This window comes from Manis pentadactyla, chromosome 9, assembly GCF_030020395.1.
Source record: "Manis pentadactyla isolate mManPen7 chromosome 9, mManPen7.hap1, whole genome shotgun sequence".
In the NCBI taxonomy this organism is placed as follows: domain Eukaryota; kingdom Metazoa; phylum Chordata; class Mammalia; order Pholidota; family Manidae; genus Manis; species Manis pentadactyla.
The window spans coordinates 36,470,891-36,494,190 of NC_080027.1; the positions used below are offsets into that span (position 1 = coordinate 36,470,891).

The window sequence follows — 23,300 nt, forward strand, 5'->3', positions numbered from 1 at the left end:
GCCACGCCCCTGGGCTGGGCTCCAGCCCTCCGCCCCTCTCGCAAAGCTGCGCTGGCCGCCCGCGGAGGGGAGGCTGCAGAACGAGGGCTGGAGGTGGGTGAGGCGCGGCAGGGGACGCAGGGCGCAGGGACAGCCAGTGAGGGGACGCGGGTCCACCTGGGCACTTGTCTTACACTATGAGGGACCATCGACCTACCCTTGCCTCGCCATTCTCATCTGTGCAATGGGGAAGGCAACTCCTGTGGCTGCAAGGGAGGGGGCGCATTCCGGGGAGAGGGGCTGTAGCTGGTGGAAGGAGCCAGGGTGGATGGTGATAATAAGAAAAGCCTGGATAAAGAGGATAGAAACTGTGGGAGGAGCCTTTGGTGGGCGAGGCAAGGAGGGGCGGAGTCTCTAGGTGAGAAGGGGAACACGCGTTGAGGTTGGAAAGGGTGGCTGGGGGCTTCCTGGGCTGGGGAGTGGGTGCTGAGAAAACCGATATGGCCAACCTGAGTTGGAATCGGTGTAATGGGCCAAAAGTAGTGGGTAAGGAAGGACGGAAACAATGATGGAAAGGACCACTCCCAGCCCAGAAAAGCCCCGGCAACGGTGATGTGGGTTGGGGAGCGGGGCGGGGGTGCCCGAGTGGTCAAATACCTGCGGATGCAATGAACACCTTCCTTTTCTTGTGACTAGAAATAAAGAGCCCATCTCTTGAATTCAGTGCATCACACACATGATCGTATCAACTCTCACACACTGCAAATGTGTCACAGTATCTGTTTACAGGTGAGGAAACAGGCTCAAATAAGTTAAGTGACTTGCCCAAACCATCCAGGACTCCTTACTCCAAAGACCCAACTGCATGGTTGATGCTGCAGGGAGGTAGCAGTTAGTCTGAAGGGGATGGCAGGGAAGAAACTGGTTTCCATGTGCTGTGGTTCACCGGTTGTGTGACACGACCGGCCTCCTCAACCCTTGTGAATGCCAACCTGTAAGACAAACCGCTTATGGTTACTATGAGGATGAAATGAGGTGGATTTGAAAGCCATTTGTTTATAAATTATAATAAATGTGAGGAGCAGGAAGGCCATATAGGAAGGGAACGGTTGAAATGGGGTGCTCGTGCCTGAGAAAAAACCCAAGATGAAGCCTGAGACTGAACTGAGAGGAAGGAAAATTCTGGAAGAGGATGGGGGATGGTGTTGTTTGGAGTCTGCACCACATGAGACTACTTTGCTGTGCAAATGGAAAGTCTGGTTGCCAAGTCAGGTGGCTTCCCTCCTCCAGGTCACCTTTCTTTATTCCATACCCTATGGGGCAGCTCACTCCAGGGTCCCTGTGTCACCTGCGTCTAGGAAGCACCTTTCCTCCTACAGTGTGGATTGTGGAGTAATGGAGCAGTCTATAGGCTCCTTAGAGGTTTGAATGGGCAAAACAGGGTACATCTGTTGGGTATGGAGAGGTGAAGGGCAGTGTTCCCACATAGTTCCCAGGGCTGTAAGTCAGTCTTTATTCTGGTGGGCTAAGTCATCTAGCTTTCTGGAAGGAACATTACTCACTTAACATCGTCATCCTTGAGATTTGCCCAACTCTGATTTATCCATCTCCTTCACACTGGGAGTTCTTACAGTTACTTCCAGGTGGATACCTGCGCCTTGTCGTGCGCCTTGGATTCCAAACTGAAAATTCAAGACAGTGTTTCCAACTAAAAAGTTTTAAAAATTCAGGAGGTGACAAACCTCCCTATTGGTAGATGACATTCAGTCTTGGGTGAGGAAAATGGATCTGACTAAACAAAAATTTCTTCCCCTTCTGCTACTCTGCCTGCTTCTGGGGTACAGAGAGGCAAGATTCCAGCCCCACCAGGGTGGCCAGGCACCCATCTACTATACGTAAGTAAAGTGGGCCTTGGTTGGGGGTGAAAACAAAATGCTCTGGAGATGCAGAGGAGGGAATGAATTCCAGCTGAGGGGACTGACAGATGAATGGGATTTTCCTTCACTGTGTAAGCAGAGCAGATGGCAAATACCAAATTGCAGAGATAGGAGAGGAACTAGCATGGGTGGTCTGTGAAGTAGTAATAAGAATAGTATGTACTTTATCTATGAGGTCCACATGAATAAAGTTCCTAGCACAGTAACAGCTGCACAATAATTGACAGCCATTATTATTACTGCTGCTGTTACAATCACCAACATCTACCCAGGAACTGGCCTAGAGCCACACAGTTAAGTGACAGAGCCTGATTCAAAGGCAGGCCCCGATGAGGCCAAAGCCTGTGCACTTTCCTCTCCCCACAAAGCCCTTCCCATTCTTTCTGCCCACCCATAACATTTGTGAGGCCCAGAAGTGACTCTCTCTGTGAACAATCTCAGTGAGCCATGACAGGAGTTGTTTTCCTGCTGTAACAGACTATCCATTCAGGAGGAGGCAAGGGGAACCAGGCCTGAACAGCCATCTCCCAGCCTGCATCCCAGCACAGAGGCAGGCCTAGTGTTGTGGCTTCTGTGGGTGATGGTCCATGTAGAGAGACTACTCAGGTTTAAATTTGAACTCTTCCATCAACTGTGAGCTATTTTAGCTTAGCTGCGCTCGGCTTCCTCATCCTCCAAAGCACTGTGACACTGGGAGGTGAAAATTGTGGGGTTTTAGTGCTTCTTAGTAGTAGTAGTAACAAATGTATTAATCATTGAATCTGGCTATTTATTAGGGTCTGGTATTCTGGAACTTACACCTATAGCTCTATGAGGGAAGTGTTCTTTTCTTCCCACCTTTTTAAAAAAAAAATGTTTTTAGAATTTTCAAGCCTATAGTAAAGTTTAAAGAATATCCTTTCACCTAGGGGCACCAGTTCACACTTTGCCAATTTTGCTTTTATATACACACACACACACATACACACAGTCTTTTGTTAAACTATTTAGAAGTTACAGACATCTTGACATGACCCCTAAATTCTTCAGTGTGTATCTCCTAATTATAACATTATCCCACATAACCATAATACCATTATCATACCTAAGAAAATAAGCAAGAAGTCAATATTACATAAGAAATAGTTGATACTAAAATTTTTCCAACTGCCAATAAATATCATTTTTTTAATCAGATGCAGTCAAGATTCATGCTTTGCATTTTACCTCTTTCAGCAGTTCATTTCATCTAGATAGAAGCACCTCCACCTGTTTAAATTTATCAGTGATTAGATTCAGGTTAATTTTTTTCTGGCAATGATATGTACCTCTTATTGTATCACATTAGGAGACATATGATATTGGGGTCCTACTATCCATGAAAGCTAAATTTAATTATTGGTTAAGGTCATGACAGCTTGATCTTTCCATGGACTAGTAAATTTTTCCTCCTTGTAATTAGTTAGTTTGTGGAGTGATCCTTTGAGACTGTTGGAATTGTGTGTTCCCAAGTAGTCTTTCACTCTATATCCACTGGTGATCCCTGCCTGAATTGCAACATTGATGGTTGGTTGCTATTCTTTGTTACAGAATATCTTTGTCCTCTCTGTGCGCTGTCTCACTGTCTCCTCTCCCTCTCTTTTTTCTTTTTGGAGTAATAGACTCATGACATTTTTAAATTCAGTATGTTATAACCTATTACCATTATTAATATTTTGGTACTCAATTTATCCCAAATTTGGCTGATGAAAGTTCCTTCAGGCAAGCTCCTGGTGTTTTTTTCTTATTTGAGATTAAATTGATACATAACATTGTATTAATTATAAGTGTACAACATAATGATTTGACGTATTATATATTGTGAAATGATTTCCACATTTAGTTACCATCCATCACCACAAATAGTGACAAAAATTTTTTGTTTTCCTTTTGATGAGGACTTTTAACATCTGTGTTCTTTTGACATGACCTCATTAATCTTTAGTTACATCTTTACTATCTTTCAAGAGATGTTCCAGGCTCACCTTGAACTTTTCCTGTCAAAGTCATGGAATCACCAATTTCTCCAGGAAACCCTGATTTCTTTTTGTAGGAGAAAACATTTAGAAACCAAGATCTGGAGTCAGTTGTGCTCATTGCTACTACAGTATCATTTCTAGACCCTTTGGTGAGCAGACCTAAGAAATGATAGATAGATGGGTGGATGGAGGGAGGGATGGATAAGTACGTAGGTAGGTAGACAGTTATCTTTGCTTAGTACATTCATTGCTGTGACAGGTGGTCCTCACTGTGTAAAAGGAGTAGACTGCACAGGAAGTAGTTTTGTTGTTGAAGCTCAGTTGGCAGCAACGTACGAAGTTGCTCAGAAAGAGCCTATGCCTCTTCCAGGGCTCCATGAGTGTCCAGGCTGTTGGCCGGACCTCTGTGGCTGGGTTGTCTCTTGCTCAAGACCTGGATTAGGTAAGATCCCAGGTTATCTCCAAAGGAGTCGTTCTCTGAGCAATGTCCAAACCCAGAACCTCCCAGAGGCCATGACTCAGAGCTCAAGAATGCACACAAAGCCCTGGACCAGGGACTCATCCTCTCTGAATTTGTAAAATAAAGATAATGTGACCTGTTCTAGGCCCAGCATTGTAAAGATTTTAAATTGCTAACCAATCTTTTCAACACATGTATTACAAAATTCTCTTTTCCACTGTTTTAATAACACAGTTTGAAATATCATTGCTTTATTGTCTGCTTTAATACATTTCACTAAGATAACTACTCTTTTATCAAATACTTTCAGGTTCTCACTCAGCAATTTTTTTTTTTTTGAGAGGGCATCTCTCTTATTTATTGATCAAATGGTTGTTAACAACAACAAAATTCTGTATAGGGGACTCAATGCACAATCATTAATCAACCCCAAGCCTAGTTCTCAATGGTCTCCAATCTTCTGAAGCATAGCGAACAAGTTCTTACATGGTGAACAAATTCTTACATAGTGAATAAGTTCTTACATGGTGAACAGTGCAAGGGCAGTCATCACAGAAACTTTCGGTTTTGATCACGCATTATAAACTATAAACAATCAGGTCAAATATGAATATTCGTTTGATTTTTATACTTGATTTATATGTGGATACCACATTTCTCCCTTATTATTATTTTTTTTTTAATAAAATGCTGAAATGGTAGGTAGATGCAAGGTAAAGGTAGAAAACATAGTTTAGTGCTGTAAGAGGGCAAATGTAGATGATCAGATGTGTGCCTATAGACTAAGTATTAATCCAAGCTAACCAAGGGCAACAAAACATCCAGGGATGCAGAAGATTTCTCTCAAAACAGGGCGGTGAGGTTCTAAGCCTCACCTCTGTTGATCCCCAATTTCTCACCTGATGGCCCCCCTGCGACTGTGCCTGTCTTAGGTTGTTCCTCCCTTGAGGAATCTTACCCGTCTCTGGCTAACCAGTCATCTTCCGGGGCCATACAGGGAAATGTAAAGTTGGTAAGTGAGAGAGAAGCAATATTGTTTGAAAAGGTTAGCTTTTTACTTCTTTGCAGATTTATGCCCTGTGGCTTTTATGCCCAGCATTTGTCTTGAGGTATCTTTACCACTTGGAAGAATTATGATACTCGGTAATTTCGTTATGAGGCACGAATTCTACTTAAGGGTTGTAATTAGGAAGGAAGAAGAAAAGCTATAGAAGTAGCAGACGGAAGAAAACATGGGAAGATTGATTATTTCTTTGACATATCTTCTTGTAGAGTAACATAAGCATGTATAGGTTTTAAACTACTAATTAAATTGCATGCACACATTAACATAATAGGAATACAGCTACATAACCAAAGCAGACCTACAATTACCAGCCATCTCCAGTGAAACCAAGAAAACCAGTTAGGCACCCTAGGCATTTGTGAAAACTTATCAATGATATGATGGATATTGTCTAACTGAATTTGAATAGTTTGAGAAAAATCAGACAAATTAAAACAACACATTCCTGGGAACTGTTCACATCCCGTATGTTCTTTTAACAGTAGACAGTCTGTAGTTGCAAGATTTTGGAGCGCTGCAACTTGCACTTCTCCTAATTCTTGGTTGAGTTCCAACAGTATAGATCCAGTCAAATTTGTTGTTTTACTGTATGCACAGGCCAGCTTAGATATCTCCTTCTTCATTCCAATGGCAAGTCCAGGAACCGGTGGGATGAATGCAGCTACAACTGCAACAGCACCAGGATCTTTGTTGGAGTTTTTTGATGTTCATCTTCTGGAATGACTCTTCCAGAGAATGTTGATGTTGGAAGTTCTTCTTCATATCGTATCTTAATTCGTTTTCTGGGTAGCCAAATTAGGCTTTGATCCTCTGTATAAACACAAACAAACCCTTTGCCCACACTTTGATATACCCTTTATATCATTGTGAAGAACTTATTGGAGATCGCCACACAGGAACTGCTTTTTTTTTTTTTTTAAGAGAAAGGAATATTATCAGAAAAATGTACTTCCATAGCTGATCATCTGACACCCTTTAAATGATCAAAATTAAGGATATTTAAACCATGCTTTAATCGTTGATTTACAGTTAGTTTTATCCTATCAGGGAGTAATCCCCCTTTTCTTTCCTTTTTTTTTCTTTGTTATCATTTATCTACAATTACATGAAGAATATTATGTTTACTAGGCTCTCCCCTATACCAGGTCCCTCCCACAAACCCCTTTACAGTCACTGTCCATCAGCATAGCAAAATGTTGTAGAATCACTACTTGTCTTCTCTGTGTTGTACAGCCCTCCCCTTTCTCCCACCCCCCCCATTATGCATGCTAATCATAATACCCCCTTTCTTCTTCCCCCCCGCTTATCCCTCCCTACCCCCCCATCCTCCCCAGTCCCTTTCCCTTTGGTACCTGTTAGTCCATTCTTGGGTTCTGTGATTCTGCTGCTGTTTTGTTCCTTTAGTTTTTCCTTTGTTCCTATACTCCACAGATGAGTGAGATCATTTGATATTTCTCTTTCTCCGCTTGGCTTATTTCACTAAGCATAATACCCTCTAGCTCCATCCATGTTGTTGCAAATGGTAGGATTTGTTTTCTTTTTAGCTGAGTAATATTCCATTGTGTATATGTACCACATCTTCTTTATCCATTCATCTACTGATGGACGCTTAGGTTGCTTCCAATTCTTGGCTATTGTGATCACTCAGCAATTTTTTACAAACTAAGATTCTATTTTTTTAAATCTTTTGAAAAAACACTATTTGGGTTTGGAATAGGATAGCGTAACAACTACAATATTAGAAGAACAACTTTAAGATGTTTCACCTCCCTCTCAGAAGCAGTACAGGTCTCTTAAGTCCTATTGATGCTTTTCAATAAAATTTCATTTGTCTTCTGACTTGGAGGGGACACAGGCTTTGGAGAGAGACCTCAATTCTAGCTCTGTGGCTCTAGCTGTGTGATCTTAAGCACCTGTCTTCAATACTCTGTACTTCAGTTTTATAATCTGAAAAACTGGGTGATAATCATACCTCCTTCACAGATTAAAATGTGGTATTTTAATGAAACAATCTATAGGAAAATGCCTCACATAGCTTGGAGCATGTCCTCTGTGCTCAGGAAATGTTTCTCTGTGCTCTCATCTTTCTGTAGGTCAGAATCACATTGCAATGGCAGGTGTGAGAGCACCTGGTCTGTGGGAGGAGGACAGTGATGGGCCTCTGCAAGGGCCTTGGCTGCCGAATGCCCAAAGAAAAGTGTCGTTGTTCAAAGACAGACTTTGCAGTCAGACAGGCCTATGCTTGAATCCTAGCTCTGCCACTGCTTTAGGCAAGTTACCTACCTCTTAGAGCCTCAGGTTCTCATTTGTAAAGCAGAGATAACAGTTTCCTCGAAGGAATGTTAGCAGCTTAAATAAGCTAATATGTATAATGCACTTTGCCGAGATATGGTACACAGCATATTCATCAAGCATTAACTACGTCCCTCACGAGGCCCACAGGACAGAGTTTTGACATAGGACTCTCTAGAGCAATCAATGTCTTTGTTGCCCTTCCTTATAAGACATCTACTCAAAGAATTCTATTTTCTGTGTCACAATTACAGGTTGTAGCTGGGTAATTATCAGGCCACAGATTGGAATTCCCCTTCACATAGTACCCAGCTGAGCCTTAAGACCCCCCCTTTATTTGGGCCACAGACCCATTTTGTGGAGGAGAGAATTCCAGCCATAACTCCACACTTCCAGGCCCCGTGGTCTCCCCTACCCAGGAGGATAGTCCAGGGATCGGTGTTACATAATATCCTGGTTGGACACCATTGGTTTTCTCAGGGAGATGGGGCTAATTTTTTTTTTGGTTCTTTTCAACTCAAAAGACAGACTTGGAAAGTCTCCTAAGAAGAATTTCTCACTCACACACAGTGGTGGGGTTTCTTTAACCTCCTACTCCCTGGTTCAGTTTGCGTTCTCATTCATCTTTTCTAATCTGGCTTTTAAAAACCCGGCTTTTTGTGTTTTGCTGCATTGTCGTTGGTCATTGTGAGTCACCGCTGAAACAAAGGGTGTGAGCCTCTTAGTTGACTGACCCTGTGTCAGCTATGGATTGGCTCTGGGTCACCCTGGGATCCTGTCCCCATGTTCTCAGATGTGAGTCGGCAGAGCCCCAAGCCAACGATGGACTAGCTGCCAAAGGGCCCTACCCCAGTCTGGTGTGGACAGAGAATGAGGGAGTCTGCATCGCTCACATTGGGGCCCCATGATGGGAAGGGGCAATGATCAGAGGTGGTGGACTCTCGTCTACATAGATTTGGATCCCAGCTGCTCCTCTGACTCTTAACCCTTCTCGGCCAGTTTCCTTATCTGTAAGATGAACATAACAATAGTGTCTGTCTCACGTGGTGCCTGTGAAGACACTGAATGAGGGAATGCATGTAAAGCATTTAGCACAATAGTACCATTCCCTATACTTTTCTATATATTTTTATTAAAAATAAATACAGTGCCACCAAGTCTTATGGGAAGCTCTTCACACTGTAAAAGTAGGAGGTGTGCTCATCAAGTGGCAGCTATTGCCAATAAGCTACAGAGTGATGTTTTAAAAGGCTGCATCAAGGATTCTCAAACTTGTTGAAGCTGCCTTTTGTTGCTGTTACAACTCTTAGCAGCCTGTGCAGTGGGAAGAGAATGGGCTCTCCGCTTGCTGGCTGTGTGTCCTGAGCAAGTTAATAGTCCCTCTGAGTCTGTTTCCTGTCTGCCAAATAGGGAGAATAATGCCTACTTTGTAGGACTGCTGTGAGAATTAAAGGCAGCTGGGTACACACCAGGGGGGGCTGTAGCTCAGTAATGACAGTGCATCCCCACAAACCCTCTGCCACTCTCGTGAATCCGCTTTCCTCCCCGCCCCCACCCCATGTCATAGTGCCCTTCACAGCGGGACCTGTGCACTGTGATGGCGCACACAGTGGTGCTGCCACTAGAAAGTGGGGCTTGGAGGACTGAGCCGTGTCACTCATAAGTGTGGGGAGAATACCACAGGGAGCACCAGGCCTGCCTTGTAACCGGCCTCCACCCTACCCCCTGTACAGCTCCTGGGCTGCTTTCCCTGGACTCATGCTGGAGCCACACAGCTGGGGGACAGGGCAGGAAGGCAGGTGCTCTGCTGCTTTTGCAAGAGGAGAAATAGGAGTTTGGATAGTCACCCAAGGGCCCCAGGTATATCTCCTGACTCCCTCACCCGCAATGCTTTGATTCTTCAGCCCTAATGCGTAGAAGAGATTCAGGGTCTGTGGCCCACAGAACTTTCAGAAAGAAAGACCAGCCTCTGCTGCCTAAGCCTGCTCTTTTCATGAAACTGAGCCACTTCACAGAGCTTGGGCCTTCAATCAAGGAGAAAGACTGAAAACTAGAGTATACAAATTACTATCCAGAAAGAATAAGGAGAGCGTGGACTGAGGAAGGAGATGGCTCGCACGTGGGTCCAGCCCCCGCCTGAGCCCTCTGGAGAACTGGCCAGGCTCAGCACCCAGGCCGGGCCCCCTCCCCAGCTGCGGGTCTCTGCACAGCAGCCGCCTCTCCCTTGGGCCCTCGCCCTGCCCGTCTTGGGTGCCTCATGGCCCATGTGCTCCAGGCTTCTGCTGCTCTCATGACTTCATCCTGAGCTTGTTTCTCTTCAGACACTCCAATGGTCAATGCCTTCCTGCGATATCAGAGTGCCCCACTAGACAGGGAAGAATCGCAAGGGCACCCGACCCCTAGACAGTTGGGTAGCTGAACATTTCTATGTACCCGGCATGGCCTCCATCCTCAGGGGGCGGTCTCCATGCAGGCAGCCTCTTCAGAAGGCAGACATGCGGTGAGAAGTGCTCTGGCCTGCTTGCTGCCCTTGCTGGGTGACTTTGAGGAAGTCCCTCCTCGGGCCTCTGTTTTCCCATCTGGACGCCAGGATCCATTCCCAGCCTACTCCCACAGCTCTTGGCACATCTTCCTTGTCCCTGCAGCCTCACTGCCTCTTGTCTTGGTTTCCCTACTGACCTGGGCTCTTCTCAAGGGCAACACTGGGGCCAGTTTTCCTCTGTGCCCGCCACACCCAGCATCAGGGAAACACCGCTGAATCCATTCCACAGGTTGGCTCTTGGGAAAGTGCCATATTGGAAACGGAGAGGGCACACACCCTGCTCTCTAGAAACTTAAAGAGAAGTTAGACTCCAAGACTGCTGAAGGAGACCAACCAGCCCTAGACTCTGGAGGCAGTGCCATCAGTGGGGGCTGGCGGAGTTTGTTGAGAAGTGGGTAAAGAGCCCTCAGAAAGGGTGCTTGATGGTGGTCTCACATGTGCACTGAACTCAAAACAAGTTTCAGAGGAGGCTGGGGAGCCACGGCGGGAAGAACAGACCGCTGGGAGCCAAAAGCACCTTCACAGCAAGGCAAGTTGGTTCGGGAGCATGAGAGCCCAGCAGAGGGTGTCATTTGGAGTCCAGAGGTCTGAGTGAACTGTTGGGGACCTGAGAGTTGGCTGGAAAGGACGCCAATCACAGCCATTCTTCATTGTACATTAGCTGAGACAGAGAAATAAATAAGGTGACAGTGGTACAGCAGAAGGAGCAGTGGGTCTGGAATCAGACCTCAGCATTGGTTAAGTACTTAGCGTGTACCAGTTTGGCTAGTAAGCACTTACACAATTCTCTCATAGAAAGGGGACCTGGGTTTGAATTGTGGCATGGCCCTTCACCTCTCTAAGCATGGGGACTAAACCCTGGCACTCTTGGCCTTATTTGCACAATAGGGATGGATGGTGGTCTCGTCTATGTCAAAAGATGTATGGTCGTTATATAAGCAAATGTTTGTAAGAGCAGGTAGTAACAGCATTCAGTCCAGGTACATTTTGCACCACTGATTCCAGACCAATTGAAACAATCTCTGAAGGTGGAGACTAGGCTTTGGTTTTTTTGTTATTAACTTCCTAGTAAACCTTACATGTTTTAGACAGTTCGGAAATTATCACCCACCCACTTGTTCATCAAGTACTAACTTATTTCAACACTCATTGATGTATATTAAGGAGATGAGAACTGTGACTGCCCAGATATTATGGACTGAATTTTTTGTCCCCCGACTTCATTTGTTAAAATCCAACATGATGGTATAAGGAGGTGAGGCCTTTGGGAGTTGATTAGGTCATGAAGGTGGAGGCCTCTGAAATGGAATTACTGCTCTTATATTAGAGATTCCAGAGAGCTTTCTTGCCCCTCCTGCCACATGAGGACAGTGAGAAGATGGCCCTTACCAGACACCAAGTCTTCCCACGCCATGATCTTGGTCTTACCAGCCTCCAGAACTATGAGAAATAATTGTTACTTAAGCCACCCAGTCCGTGGTGTTCTGTTATGCCAGCCCCAACAGACTAAGACACCAGTTATGGTTGAGTAACAGACATTTCTCACTTGTCTTCCTCTCTAGGACTCCTTGCCAGCACCACAGTCTCCTGCCATGTCTGACCCCATCACACTAAACGTTGGAGGGAAGCTCTACACAACCTCACTGGCAACCTTGACCACCTTCCCTGACTCCATGCTGGGTGCCATGTTCAGCGGGAAGATGCCCACCAAGAGGGACAGCCAGGGCCACTGTTTCATTGATCGTGATGGCAAAGTGTTCCGCTACATCCTCAACTTCCTGCGGACCTCCCACCTGGACTTGCCTGAGGACTTCCAGGAGATGGGCCTGCTCCGCAGGGAAGCCGACTTCTACCAGGTGCAGCCTCTCATTGAGGCACTGCAGGAGAAGGAGGTGGAGCTCTCCAAGGCCGAGAAGAATGCCATGCTCAACATCACACTGAACCAGCGTGTGCAGACGGTCCACTTCACTGTGCGTGAGGCACCCCAAATCTACAGCCTTTCCTCCTCCAGCATGGAGGTCTTCAACGCCAACATCTTCAGCACCTCTTGCCTCTTCCTCAAGCTCCTTGGCTCCAAGCTCTTCTACTGCTCCAATGGCAATCTCTCCTCCATCACCAGCCACCTGCAGGACCCCAACCACCTGACTCTGGACTGGGTGGCCAATGTGGAAGGCCTGCCAGAGGAGGAATATACTAAGCAGAACCTCAAGAGGCTCTGGGTGGTGCCATCCAACAAGCAGATCAACAGCTTTCAGGTCTTTGTGGAGGAGGTACTAAAAATTGCTCTGAGTGATGGCTTCTGCATCGATTCTTCTCACCCACATGCTGTGGACTTCATGAACAATAAGATTATTCGGTTAATACGGTACAGGTAAAAGGACCCCAGCAACATTGGAAGGGGGACTCCCAAGGAGCCTCACATGAGCCAGGGTCCTGGGGAGTGTCTCACTGGTGGTCTGAAGCCAGGCACACTACTAATCTGTATTAATCACAAGCAGGACTTGATTCCCTCCATGATGCAATGCACCTGTAGGAATCCACGTGTCCTCTCAACAGAGCTACCTTTTCCTGGCCATTTGGAGCTGGAGATGGGCAGTGTTTTACGGCAAGTGAATAGTCTGCCAATGTGTCCTAAAGAAGGCCGCAGGAGGGCTTTCTGATTGGACAAAGGAACAGCAGTTTTTTCATGTACCCCAGCTCTCTCTGTACCACTAGGCAGCATCTCACTTAGCTATCTTTAAAAAGAGCCGTTGGAGAGGATAGGGTAAGAACAAAAGGCTCCCTTTGGTTTCCCAGGATGTAAAATAACCAGATTCCCATCCTGCCTGCTCCTCGTCCCTAGGATACAGCCAGCCCCTTGGACCTGTTTGCCCAGAGGCAACCACGTCTGGCTGGCTTGGAAGCGCAATGTGATCTCAGAGCTGTGGCTTAGAACTGCAGGGGTAGAGCTGTGAGCTGTCTTGTGGCCTAGAGGAGTGAGCATCAGACAGGGTTCAGAAGTTGGGGTATCTTTCTTCACTGAGCCAAATCTAGGCATTTCGGGATTTCTAGCTTCATATGAGCTGCTGTCCCTGCAAAGATATGAAAGTATCTGGAGCTAGTGCAGTGAAAGGCACTTCAGAATATGACCTGTTACCTGACTTTTGTAATCCTTTCCCCAAGAATTTGAAGTGTCATTGAAAGCAGGTCATTTTGAACAAATGTATTATGGACTCTCAGGGTTGGAAAATGAGTCAATGGTCACTTAGTCCTCTCCCACCCCAACACACCGCAGCACACTTGTGTGGAGCACCCCTCCCCAGTACCTTCACGTGATGCGCTGTCCCTGTTCACATATTTCCAGCAGGGGAAGCCCGCGGTCCCCAAAGCAGCCCTGCATGTTTGGCTGGGGTGCTGTTAGCAGGTCCTTCCTTATATTGAGCCAAACTTTGTCTTTCCACTCCCATTTTCTTGTCTTGATTTTCCTTTCTTCTCATTCAAATATGTATTTTCTCTTTCAAAATAGTCACTTTGAGAGGCCAGATACTTATTCTGAAAATATTATTATTGAAGTCAGGATTCCCCTTGGGACTTGTCTTCACAATGCAGGTGAGCCCCTCCCAACCCCAGTTCGTGTGGCTAGCCTCCTTTGTAAACTCCATGCCACCCACCTTCTCCACCAGCCACGGCTCCGCACAGCTTTTGACCACCTCTGGAGGGGGGTGAGATTCGCTGCCCCCGAGGAAGGGCTCCTGGAGGAAAGAGAGCAGGGCCTTGGGAGGCACTGTACAGTGAGAAGCCCACAGTGGTCTGAACATACCATTGCCCAGGGAGTAAGCATCCAGTCCCTACAACACTGCTCTGAAGGAGGTGGCCTTCCCCAGTCACATTGCTTCTAGTCATGAGCATGCCGTGAGTGAGAGGGCAAGACACCCACGCCACCACTTCCCAGGGGGTGATAAACAGTGCAGGCTTCGAAACTGCACATTATGATTCATCCCTGGAGTGAGTATGGCCTTGGGAGTCCCAGAATCCCCCCCCCCCACTGCGCAGGGGGCCCTTAGGCAAAGCCAGGGAAGCCTAGTGACACAGGCCCCCACAGGAGGTGGCCCGAGGAAGGGGCTTCCCATAGTTACACAGTGTATATGCTGGGCTATGGGCAGGGCTGCATCCATTAGGTAATAAAGGCCTCTCCCACTATAGTGGGACCCAGGAGTCTCTGACAGCTGCCCCAGGCCACCAGGCCAATGGTACTCGGGAAAGCCACTCAGAAGAACCCCACTTAGAACAGACAGCAGAAGCTGTAACCACAACACAACAGTTTAAGGAAGAAACGTCTAAATATCACTGCCCCTTTTTCCTCTCCATAAAAATTCTCCTTCTCCATCTTTTTGGTGCTTCTTAATTCAAGCAGCTTGACTTTAGAGAAAGAACATAACCTGTGAAGCCCCTAATGTGCTGTGTAACTTTATACAAGTAACTCACATCACTGAGCCACCTCCATCTCTTTATCTGTGAAATGGGCTTAATAGTAATACATAACCCTACCTACCTCACAGGGCTGTTGTGAGGATTAAATGAAATAATGTATGCAAGAATGCAGTATAACCGATAAGTGGTTGTCACTATTTTACATATGCTTATAAGGAAAAAGCCTGTCTTGGAGTCAGGCTGACTTGGGTTTGAATTCTGGTTCTATCACTTGCTGTGTAATCTTGGACAAGTCACTGAACCTCTCTGATTTGTTTCCTCACCAGATAACAACCCCCTCCCCCAGTGTTATGTGACTTAAAATGAGTTGGTATATATGAAAATTCCTAGCTAGGCCTGGCAGATAGGAGCTCAGTAAATGTTTTCTCTTTCAGGAGGTAATAATGGTGGAGCGTTGTGTGAGGGACACCATGAGAGTCCAATTTAACAAGCCCTTCTGGAGCATGTGGTGTGTGGGCCTGAGGATGGGAAGAGCCACCCAAAGGTTCAGTCTGGAAAAAGCTTAGGGGGCCACTCAGTGTGCTTGGGAACTTGGGGAAAGCAAGCTCAGTTCTCAGAAGGGCTTAATGGGTGGTGGAGCTGGGACTTGGAGGGTAGGCTGGATCATGACAGAGCTAAGGAGGACACTGTGGGTGCTGGCAAGTAGAGGCCTGGGAGCATGCAGGGCTTGGGGGTTGGGGGGTTGACTGAAGGAAAGGTGCATTCTCGCAGAGCCACAGTGCAAGGGGAGGGACAGGTGGGGTAGTCAGCATATCACCATGTAACCTCTTCCTTGGGCGAAGCAAAACTGAGACAGAACACTGAGCATTGCAGGGAGCCCCATCACAGGGACACGGGAGTCAGAGTGAGTGTGGACTGGGAGGCAGGGATGTGCTTCTTGTCATAAGCACCTCACTGAACAAGACCCAGCGGTGATCAGTGAGCTCAACTGGACTTATTTAGCCTTTTGCACAGCCAAGAACTTTTTCCCAACTGACAGACAATTCCAGGCACACATGAGCTCTGTTCCTGCCCTAAATGTGGTTCTAGGCATGCAGAGGGATGGGGAGAAAGGATGCTCTAGAGAACCCTAAGGCACCTTGGTATGAACACTTCTTGAGGCCTGCCACCAGACAGGTACCCTGCATGCTCAAAGGCCAGCAGTGGCCACCACCCTCAGGCACTGCTCTCTATGACCTCATGCCCTCAGCTCTTTGCCCTTTCATGAAGACAAGTCTTGTGAGCTCTGTTCTGCTAGTGGGCCAGAGCTATCTGTGCAGAGGTGGGTGTGCTTGCCCACTGCCACCCCCAACACAATGCCCAGCACAGCCCAGTGGGATAGAATGTGGTCACTGCTTTGTAAATAGCTCTGTGGCCTAAAACAGTTCTTTTGTAACTGTTCTTTGTTCACCCCAAACTTCCAGCTGCCACTTACAAATTACTCCTAAACAGGCTACTGTGAATGGGGGCCTGGCCGAGCTCAGCCTTAGACCAATTTCTCTGCTCAGCCCATCCCTTTCCTAAACTTCGATCTCTCCATGCTGACTGCCTGAGTCTGCCTGTATCCCGGGGGGCTCAAGGCTGATGGGGGCTCTTGGCAGGGAAATGGAGCCCCATGATATCTCACAGAGCAAAACAACCCTGATATCCAGCCCATCAAGGGGAGGGGCCCAGGCTTGTTTACAGGCTCCATGGGGTCCTGGGTGTGGCAGCTGTCTGCCCAGACAGCCCAGTGACCTCGGTCTCCTTCAGAACTTTTAGGACAGTGTAGCACCATGCAGAGAGCCATGGAGACAGCCTAATGACATGCTCACCCCCAGTCTGGGACAGAAAGACCAAGGGGGCCTATCAAACACAAAGGACAACAAAACCAGACCTGTGGGGCCACTGTCTGCCTCTGGCTTCTGGGTAGGAAGTATGTGCCTAATGAGATGTCTCTGACCTTCCCTGCCCCGTTTCCAGGTCCCATTTCACGCCAACTCCCCTGGCCCGCCCACCTCAATCTACAGGACATTTCAAAGCCTTTGTCAACATTTCCCAATTAGCTCGGCTCTCGAGTGTATGTCAGGTCCTTCCCCAAAGCCTAGGCTCCCTTTTACTGAGGTGTTGGTTAAAAGCCCAATTGAGTCACATATGAAAATCTTTTGACATCCTGCCAGCTAAAGACAATGGTTGATGTGTTGTAACATGGGTACCCCCTCCCCAACCCCAGTTAGTTCACTTTATAAATCTAATATTGGATTTGCTTAATAAACACCCTTTTGTCTGGCACCGCATGGGTTACCAAGCTCCTTCATGTCCATAGTTCATGGAAACCTTAAATGAATGTGCCATACCATTCCAGACCTCTGCCTGGGCTGCCCTTTACTACTTTGTAGCCAACATCTGCTCAGCCTGCAACATTCTGCATAAGCCTTGCCTCCTTGGCTCACCAAGGAGAGTTAGCCCCAATCTCCTTTGTACAGCCCTACATCTGAAGAGGACTTTTTGTCATCATACTGCAGCTATTCATAGGCGGTGTTATGCTGGTAAATATTTAACAACCAGCTCTCAGGGAAAAGAATTCTTTCGTAGTGTTGGCCAATTTCCATGGTGTAAATACTTGCATTGTGGTCAATTTCAAGTCATCGACGTGAGGCCACCGATCATCGATCACTGGGGAAGAGAGGCACACTACGGGTCCTGGAGAGCCAGAGAGAGCTTGCTCCAGCCCAGCTCCCTGTCTCTCACTGATCTGCGTGTTTGTTGGGGCAGCGTCTCTGTCCTGCTCTTTGTATCACCAGTAACTAGCATACAGAAGATGCTCAATGTATGTTTGAGGGACCTTTGCTGCATTTTTACCCCCATGATGTCCTCTTTTGCTCAAACTCCTTCTCGCTCAAAAGTTTTGCTTGAATTTTTTCCTATAGCACAAGGAGAGTCCAGAGTTCCCAGCCATGTACAGACAGGCATCAACCTACTTTAGGAACACAGATTCTGGAGTCATATTGCCTGGAAGCAAATCCCAACTGTGCCACTTAGGGCTATGTAACCTTGGACAAGTTACTTAACCTCTCTCTGTTTCCTTGTATGTAAAGTGGAGGTAATAATACCTACCTCAGAGAGTAGTTACAAGGGTTTGATGAGGACTGTATCTATAGCTTTTTGAACAGTGCCTGGAGTACAGTGTTATACTCAACATATTACATATTACTATTATTTTCTGTCCTTATCTCTTTTCTTATTAAGGTATCATTGATATACAATCTTATGAAGGTTTCACATGAGCAACATTGTGGTAACTACATTCACCCATATTATCAAGTCCCCCCACACCCCATTGTGGTCACTGTCCATCAGCGTAGTGAGATGCCACAGAGTCACCACTTGTCTTCTCTGTGCTGTACTGCCTTCTTCGTGACTCCCTTACATGATGTGTGCTAATCATAATGCCCCTTAATCCCCTTATCCCTCCCTCCCCACCCACCCTCCTGCACTCCTCCCCTTTGGTAACCACTAGTCCCTTCTTGGAGTCTGTGAGTCTGCTGCTGTTTTGTTCCTTCCGTTTTGCTTTGTTGTTATACTCCATGGATGAGGGAAATCATTTGATTTCTGTCTTCATCTTTTATTGCTGCTTACTTGCCCACTCCCTCAGTGTCCCTTGCATAAGCCACATAGATTTCCGTCTCCTGACCTTTGCCAAAGCCACCCCTGTTGCTTGGGGTGTTCCCCTTCTCCTCTCAGCGATCCAAGCCCTGTGCTTCCATAGTGGACACCCTTCTCAACATTCACCACCCTGACTCTGGGCCCTTCCTCCTCTGATCTGCCAGTGTCCTTCCACTTGGCATCTGCATAGGTCTGAGAATCAGATCTCGTCACATGCTTACTCACATACTGTGTAAAGTACCTACCTCAGGGCTGGGATCTGGGAAATCAAAGATGAACCCTGTGCCTTTCTCCTTGGGAAGTATGGTGAGAGAGACAGGTAAACAAATTCCCATGTGACAGGCAGTGCTAAGGAAAGTCTGCTCCAGGTGGAGGGGGCCAGCTTTAGCAACAGTTCCTCCATGTGTACACCACTTTACAATTCACAAAGCACTTCACTTCCTTTTTCTCATTTGATCTTCACAACAAGGCTCTGAGAGAAGCAGGTCAGAAGGGCCTTTTTTCATAGATGAGGAAACTGAGATTCAGAGACATGAAATGATTTGCCTGTGACCGCAGTGCATGTAAGTACAGCACCTGACACACAGTAGGCTCTTGGCTAATTATGACATTTAATTATAGTTGAGTGGCCAAGCTAAGGAAAAAACCCATTCTGCCTTGTCTTTCAGGAGTATTTCCATTCAACTGTGAGGACAAGGACAGAACCAGGTTTCTAAGTGCCAGGACTCTGATCCAGGCTCTTCCACTGATGTTCCAGTTGACCTCCAGCAAATCACTTCATCATCCTGGGCCTGAAAGCTTCCTTGGCAAAATGCAGCAAGGTAAAATGCAGCTCTACCAACTAGAAGTGTCTTCTAGATGCCAGCACTAGACGGAAGAACAACCTTCCTGGCTCTGGAGTTTGTGAGCTGAAACTAGAAAATTCCTTGATGGGGCTGTCATGGGTGCACCAGGCTCAGGACTGGCCCCACATGTTTTTTCCCAGACTCTTGTCCTATGAGCATAATACCTGGTGTTGGCGCTGTCCTGGAACTTTTTTTATTTTCAGTGTGAAATGATGGAGTCTATTAAGTGCTACTGGAACTAAAACAACCAGGCAGAGTGGAGTCACTCAAATAGCATGTCACACTTCTGACACTCTCCTGAGTGGAGTGGGGAAGCTTTTTTAAGAATGAAGCTCATTCCACTGAAATGCAGTGCCCCCACCTCCTTAGAAGAGGAGATGGTTTAGATGACTCCATCGTCATTCCTGAGCAGAGGGAAGATCTCCCTTACTTGGCTGCTAAGAGAGAGGACTGTCAGAGTATGACACTTCTTGGCTATTTTTTGGCATAGAACCTGAGAGTGTTGTGCTAGAAGGAAACTCATAACTGACAATCAAAGGTAAAGAGGAAAGGAACTGACTTTGTTATAAGCAGACAAGTCCAAATCCTGGCTCTGCTATGTGACCTTGGCAAGCACCACCATCTCTCTCAGTCTCAATGACTTCATCTATTATATGAAGTGGGGATAAAAAAACATGCATTACCTACACCTCATGGAGTGACTAGAAAGATTTGGTGAGAAAATGTGTGGGGAGCACCTGGCATCCACCTCTTTGCTCTCTGTATTCCCCGCTCTCCACACTGAACAGAGCTCTCTTACAGCAGGGACAGCCTCTCATGCCTCTACGTCCCTGGCCTTCAGCACCCTGCCTCCAAAGAGAGTGCCTCAGGTCATGTTTGTGGAAGGAATGGCTGAACTACACTGCTTTACCCATGGCGAAACAGGTAGGTCCAGAGTGATGGAGGGACCTGTCCCAGTTGCACAGCCAGGGAGAACCCCAGAACCCCAGGCTCCCAGCTCTCTCGCCCATACACTGTCCTGTGAGTGCCACGTTTGGCAAAGCCCTCTGCCCAGGTTGGAGCCTTTCTTCTTTCAACCTCTTGGTTGGTGAGTAGCAGCCAGAACCTTGGAACCAGAACACAGGTCCATTGGGCTCCAAATCTGAGCCCATTTTATGAGGCCCACCAAAAGTCTAAGTGTTCAAAGCACCTTTTTAAATCTGTTTCCCAGCCATGAGTTGAGGTAGTTTTGCAAGTGATGAGTCTCCACTGGGATGATGCCCCACCACCCTACTTTCCCAACACTGAACGATGGCCAAAATCTGAGGCCAAAGGCCAAATGGCCTTCCCTGCTCCCCTTTAGGAGCTATTTGTTGCCCAAAACAAAGAAACAGGACATACTCTCTTTAATCACTTCTGAGGCATATATTTTTTCAAATTCCAGCATCTCTGAAAACAGGATGAGACTTAACAATTGAGAGTATCTTACTTACTTACAATTATAATTGATAGCATTTATTCTTATGTGGTAGAACATAAACTTGGGTCTTGAAATCGTCTTAGAATGAAGAAAATCCAACATTAGTCAGAGGGGCAGCGTGAGGCTGGCAAGCTCCACAGGTCTGTGCACTGCTTCCCCTGGGCCATTTAGACCCTTGGGGCTCACTTCCGTCTGAACTTCCTGCCCCTGGCCCAACACCCTTATTTCCCCAAAAGGGAAAATGGCTGGGGCCACAAAGCTGGTCAGTGGCAGGGCTGGGTCAGCTTCCCGTGGTCTGGACCTGCCTCTCCCACCTCCTTCCCAGGAGCCAACAAAGGACCTCACTTGGCAATGCTGAGTGATAAGATTAACAATAATAGCTAATACTTATGAGCCAGCAACATTCTAAGTACTTTATTGTTATTAACACTCTTAATCCTCACCAGAGCCCTGTGAGACAGGAACAATTTATTGTCCCCATTTTATAGGTGAGTGTTATGAGATAAATTATATCCCTCCACAATTCGTATGTTGAAGTTGTAACCCCCAATACCTCAGAATGTCACTGTATTTGAAGTCTAAAGAGGTAATTAAGTTAAATGAGGTCATGTGAGTGGGCCCAACCCAGTATGATGGGTATCCTTATAAGAGGGTATTTAGACACTACAGACACCCAAGATAAGATCAGACCATGTGAAGACATGGGGAGAAGTCAGCCACCTGGAAGCCAAGGAGGGAAGCCTCAGAAGACTCCAACCTGTCAATACCTGGATTTTGGACTTCTAAAACTGCCAAACTGTCAGAAAATACATTTCCGTTGTTTAAGCTACCTGGTCTTTGGCACTTTGTTAGGGCAGCCCTACCAAACTGGTACAGTGAGGAAGCTGGGGCACAGAGAAGCAGAACAGCTGGGAAAAGGCCGAGAGAAGACTCTGTAGGCAGGCAGGCAGCCCCATCACCCACGCTCCAAATGACCGCCCCCCCCAAGAGAGGCCCTGGGGCTCTAACCCAAAGCAGTGCCACCCCTCAAGGCTGCTCCTGCCTCTCAGCCCCCAGGCAGCCTGCACAGATGGATGGGCTCCCGGCAGCTCGTCTGTCTCTGATTCCTCCAGCTGAGTGTGGTGCATGAAACTGGGATGTACCACAATGGTGGGGTTGAGAACAGAAAATACACACACGCACACACATACACACCCCTTGTTCCCAGGATTCTTGTCTTCTGGAGCACTGTTCTTTCTGCCTCTTCACACTGCTTTGGAATCACACCAACCATAAGGCAAACACAATCTGATGTTCAACCCGTTGCATATCCTGTCATTAAAAATCCAGTGCCAAGCAACAGCTACCACTGGCCAGGCACCATGAGGAGCATTACCTATATGATCTCATTTAATCTTAACAACAATATGAGAGGTCACTATCATACCTACTTACAAGTGAAGGCACTGAGGCCCACAGAGAGTAAATGGCCCAAGAGAATAAAGCCAGAGAGCGGCAGAGCTAAGGTTTGAGACCAAGTCTGTTTGATGCAGAAGCCCAGGGCCATCAAGTCACACAACTCTGGGGGCTCTATTCACACAAATGATAGAAGTCACGCTGTCTTCTGTTCCTTGGAGTTCTACGGCTGCCCATCCTTCAAGGCTCCTCTTTCCCAATCTCCTAGTACATCCAGTCTCAGGATGTAGCTGTCATTTCCTCAGCCCTTTGTGGGACGGGCACCGTGAGTCCTGGAGGCACAAACCTGAGCCTGTCCTCCAGTCCCCACTGAGGAAGACAAGCAAGGAAACGCATGAGCTCTACACAGTGAGACCACTGCTGTGTCAGAAGGGCAATGGTGAGGGGGCGAGGGGCAGCTGAAGAACTAGGGAGCATGCAGGAGAAGAACCTGGACAGACGCCTCCCCACGGAGGGCACCCTTCTGAAGGGAACTCAAGGATGAGCGAACACTTCCTAGGCAGACAAGGCAAGGAAGGGCCTTTTTAGCCATAAAAGACATCATGTGAAAATAATAATAGCTAATACTGATTAAGTCCTCTTTATGTATCAGGCACAGGACTTGGATTATTTCACTAAGTCCTCATAACAACCCTGCACCATAGGTACTACGGTTTTACAGATAATGAAACTCAGGTCCAAAGTGGGTGATTAACTTGCTCATAATCACACTTCCAGTGAGCAGAATTGCTACGCTCACCTGCTGTCTCAAAAGCCTATGCCCTCACCACTACCACATTACTGTCTTTGTATAGAAGCCTGGAGTTGAGAGATAATAAAAGAAGCTCAATGCTTCCTTAATAATTTCTTTAATTTTTTCAACTATGATTAATAGTGATCAGCTCTTTCTCCAACTTTTTTCACACCCTGGGACACGGAAGACTTCTTTGGCTGTGAGATAAGGCAAGAGAAGATGTGCCCAGCGTTTGCTTGTTTGGAAGCTTCTAGGATCTTTGTGATAATTTCAATATTTTTTGCTTTGCCTTAAAGAAAATCCAGACAAACTAGAAAACATTTCCTCTCCAAAGGCCCCACCATTTCAAGAAAAGAGAGGAAGATCCATTTAGTGAATTCTGTCCAAGTTGACTTGGTGCCCTGCTGGCTGGAGGCCCCAGATGCAGTTCTGCGTGTTTTG

General features: G+C 46.8%; 1 protein-coding gene across 1 annotated transcript; it reads left to right on the top strand.

Annotated features, from left to right (window-relative positions):
• Positions 1 to 36: 36 nt before the first annotated feature.
• Positions 37 to 15,228, top strand: KCTD21 (potassium channel tetramerization domain containing 21). Its single transcript, XM_036895501.2, has 2 exons — positions 37 to 93; positions 11,836 to 15,228. Exon 2 carries the CDS (start codon positions 11,866 to 11,868, stop codon positions 12,646 to 12,648), a length of 783 nt encoding a protein of 260 aa, XP_036751396.1. The 5' UTR covers positions 37 to 93; positions 11,836 to 11,865; the 3' UTR covers positions 12,649 to 15,228.
• The last annotated feature ends 8,072 nt before the right edge of the window (positions 15,229 to 23,300 follow it).

What these genes read in the sequence shown, in the direction of transcription:
- KCTD21 (XM_036895501.2), top strand. Translation starts at nt 11,866, where the DNA reads ATGTCTGACCCCATCACACTAAACGTTGGAGGGAAGCTCTACACAACC.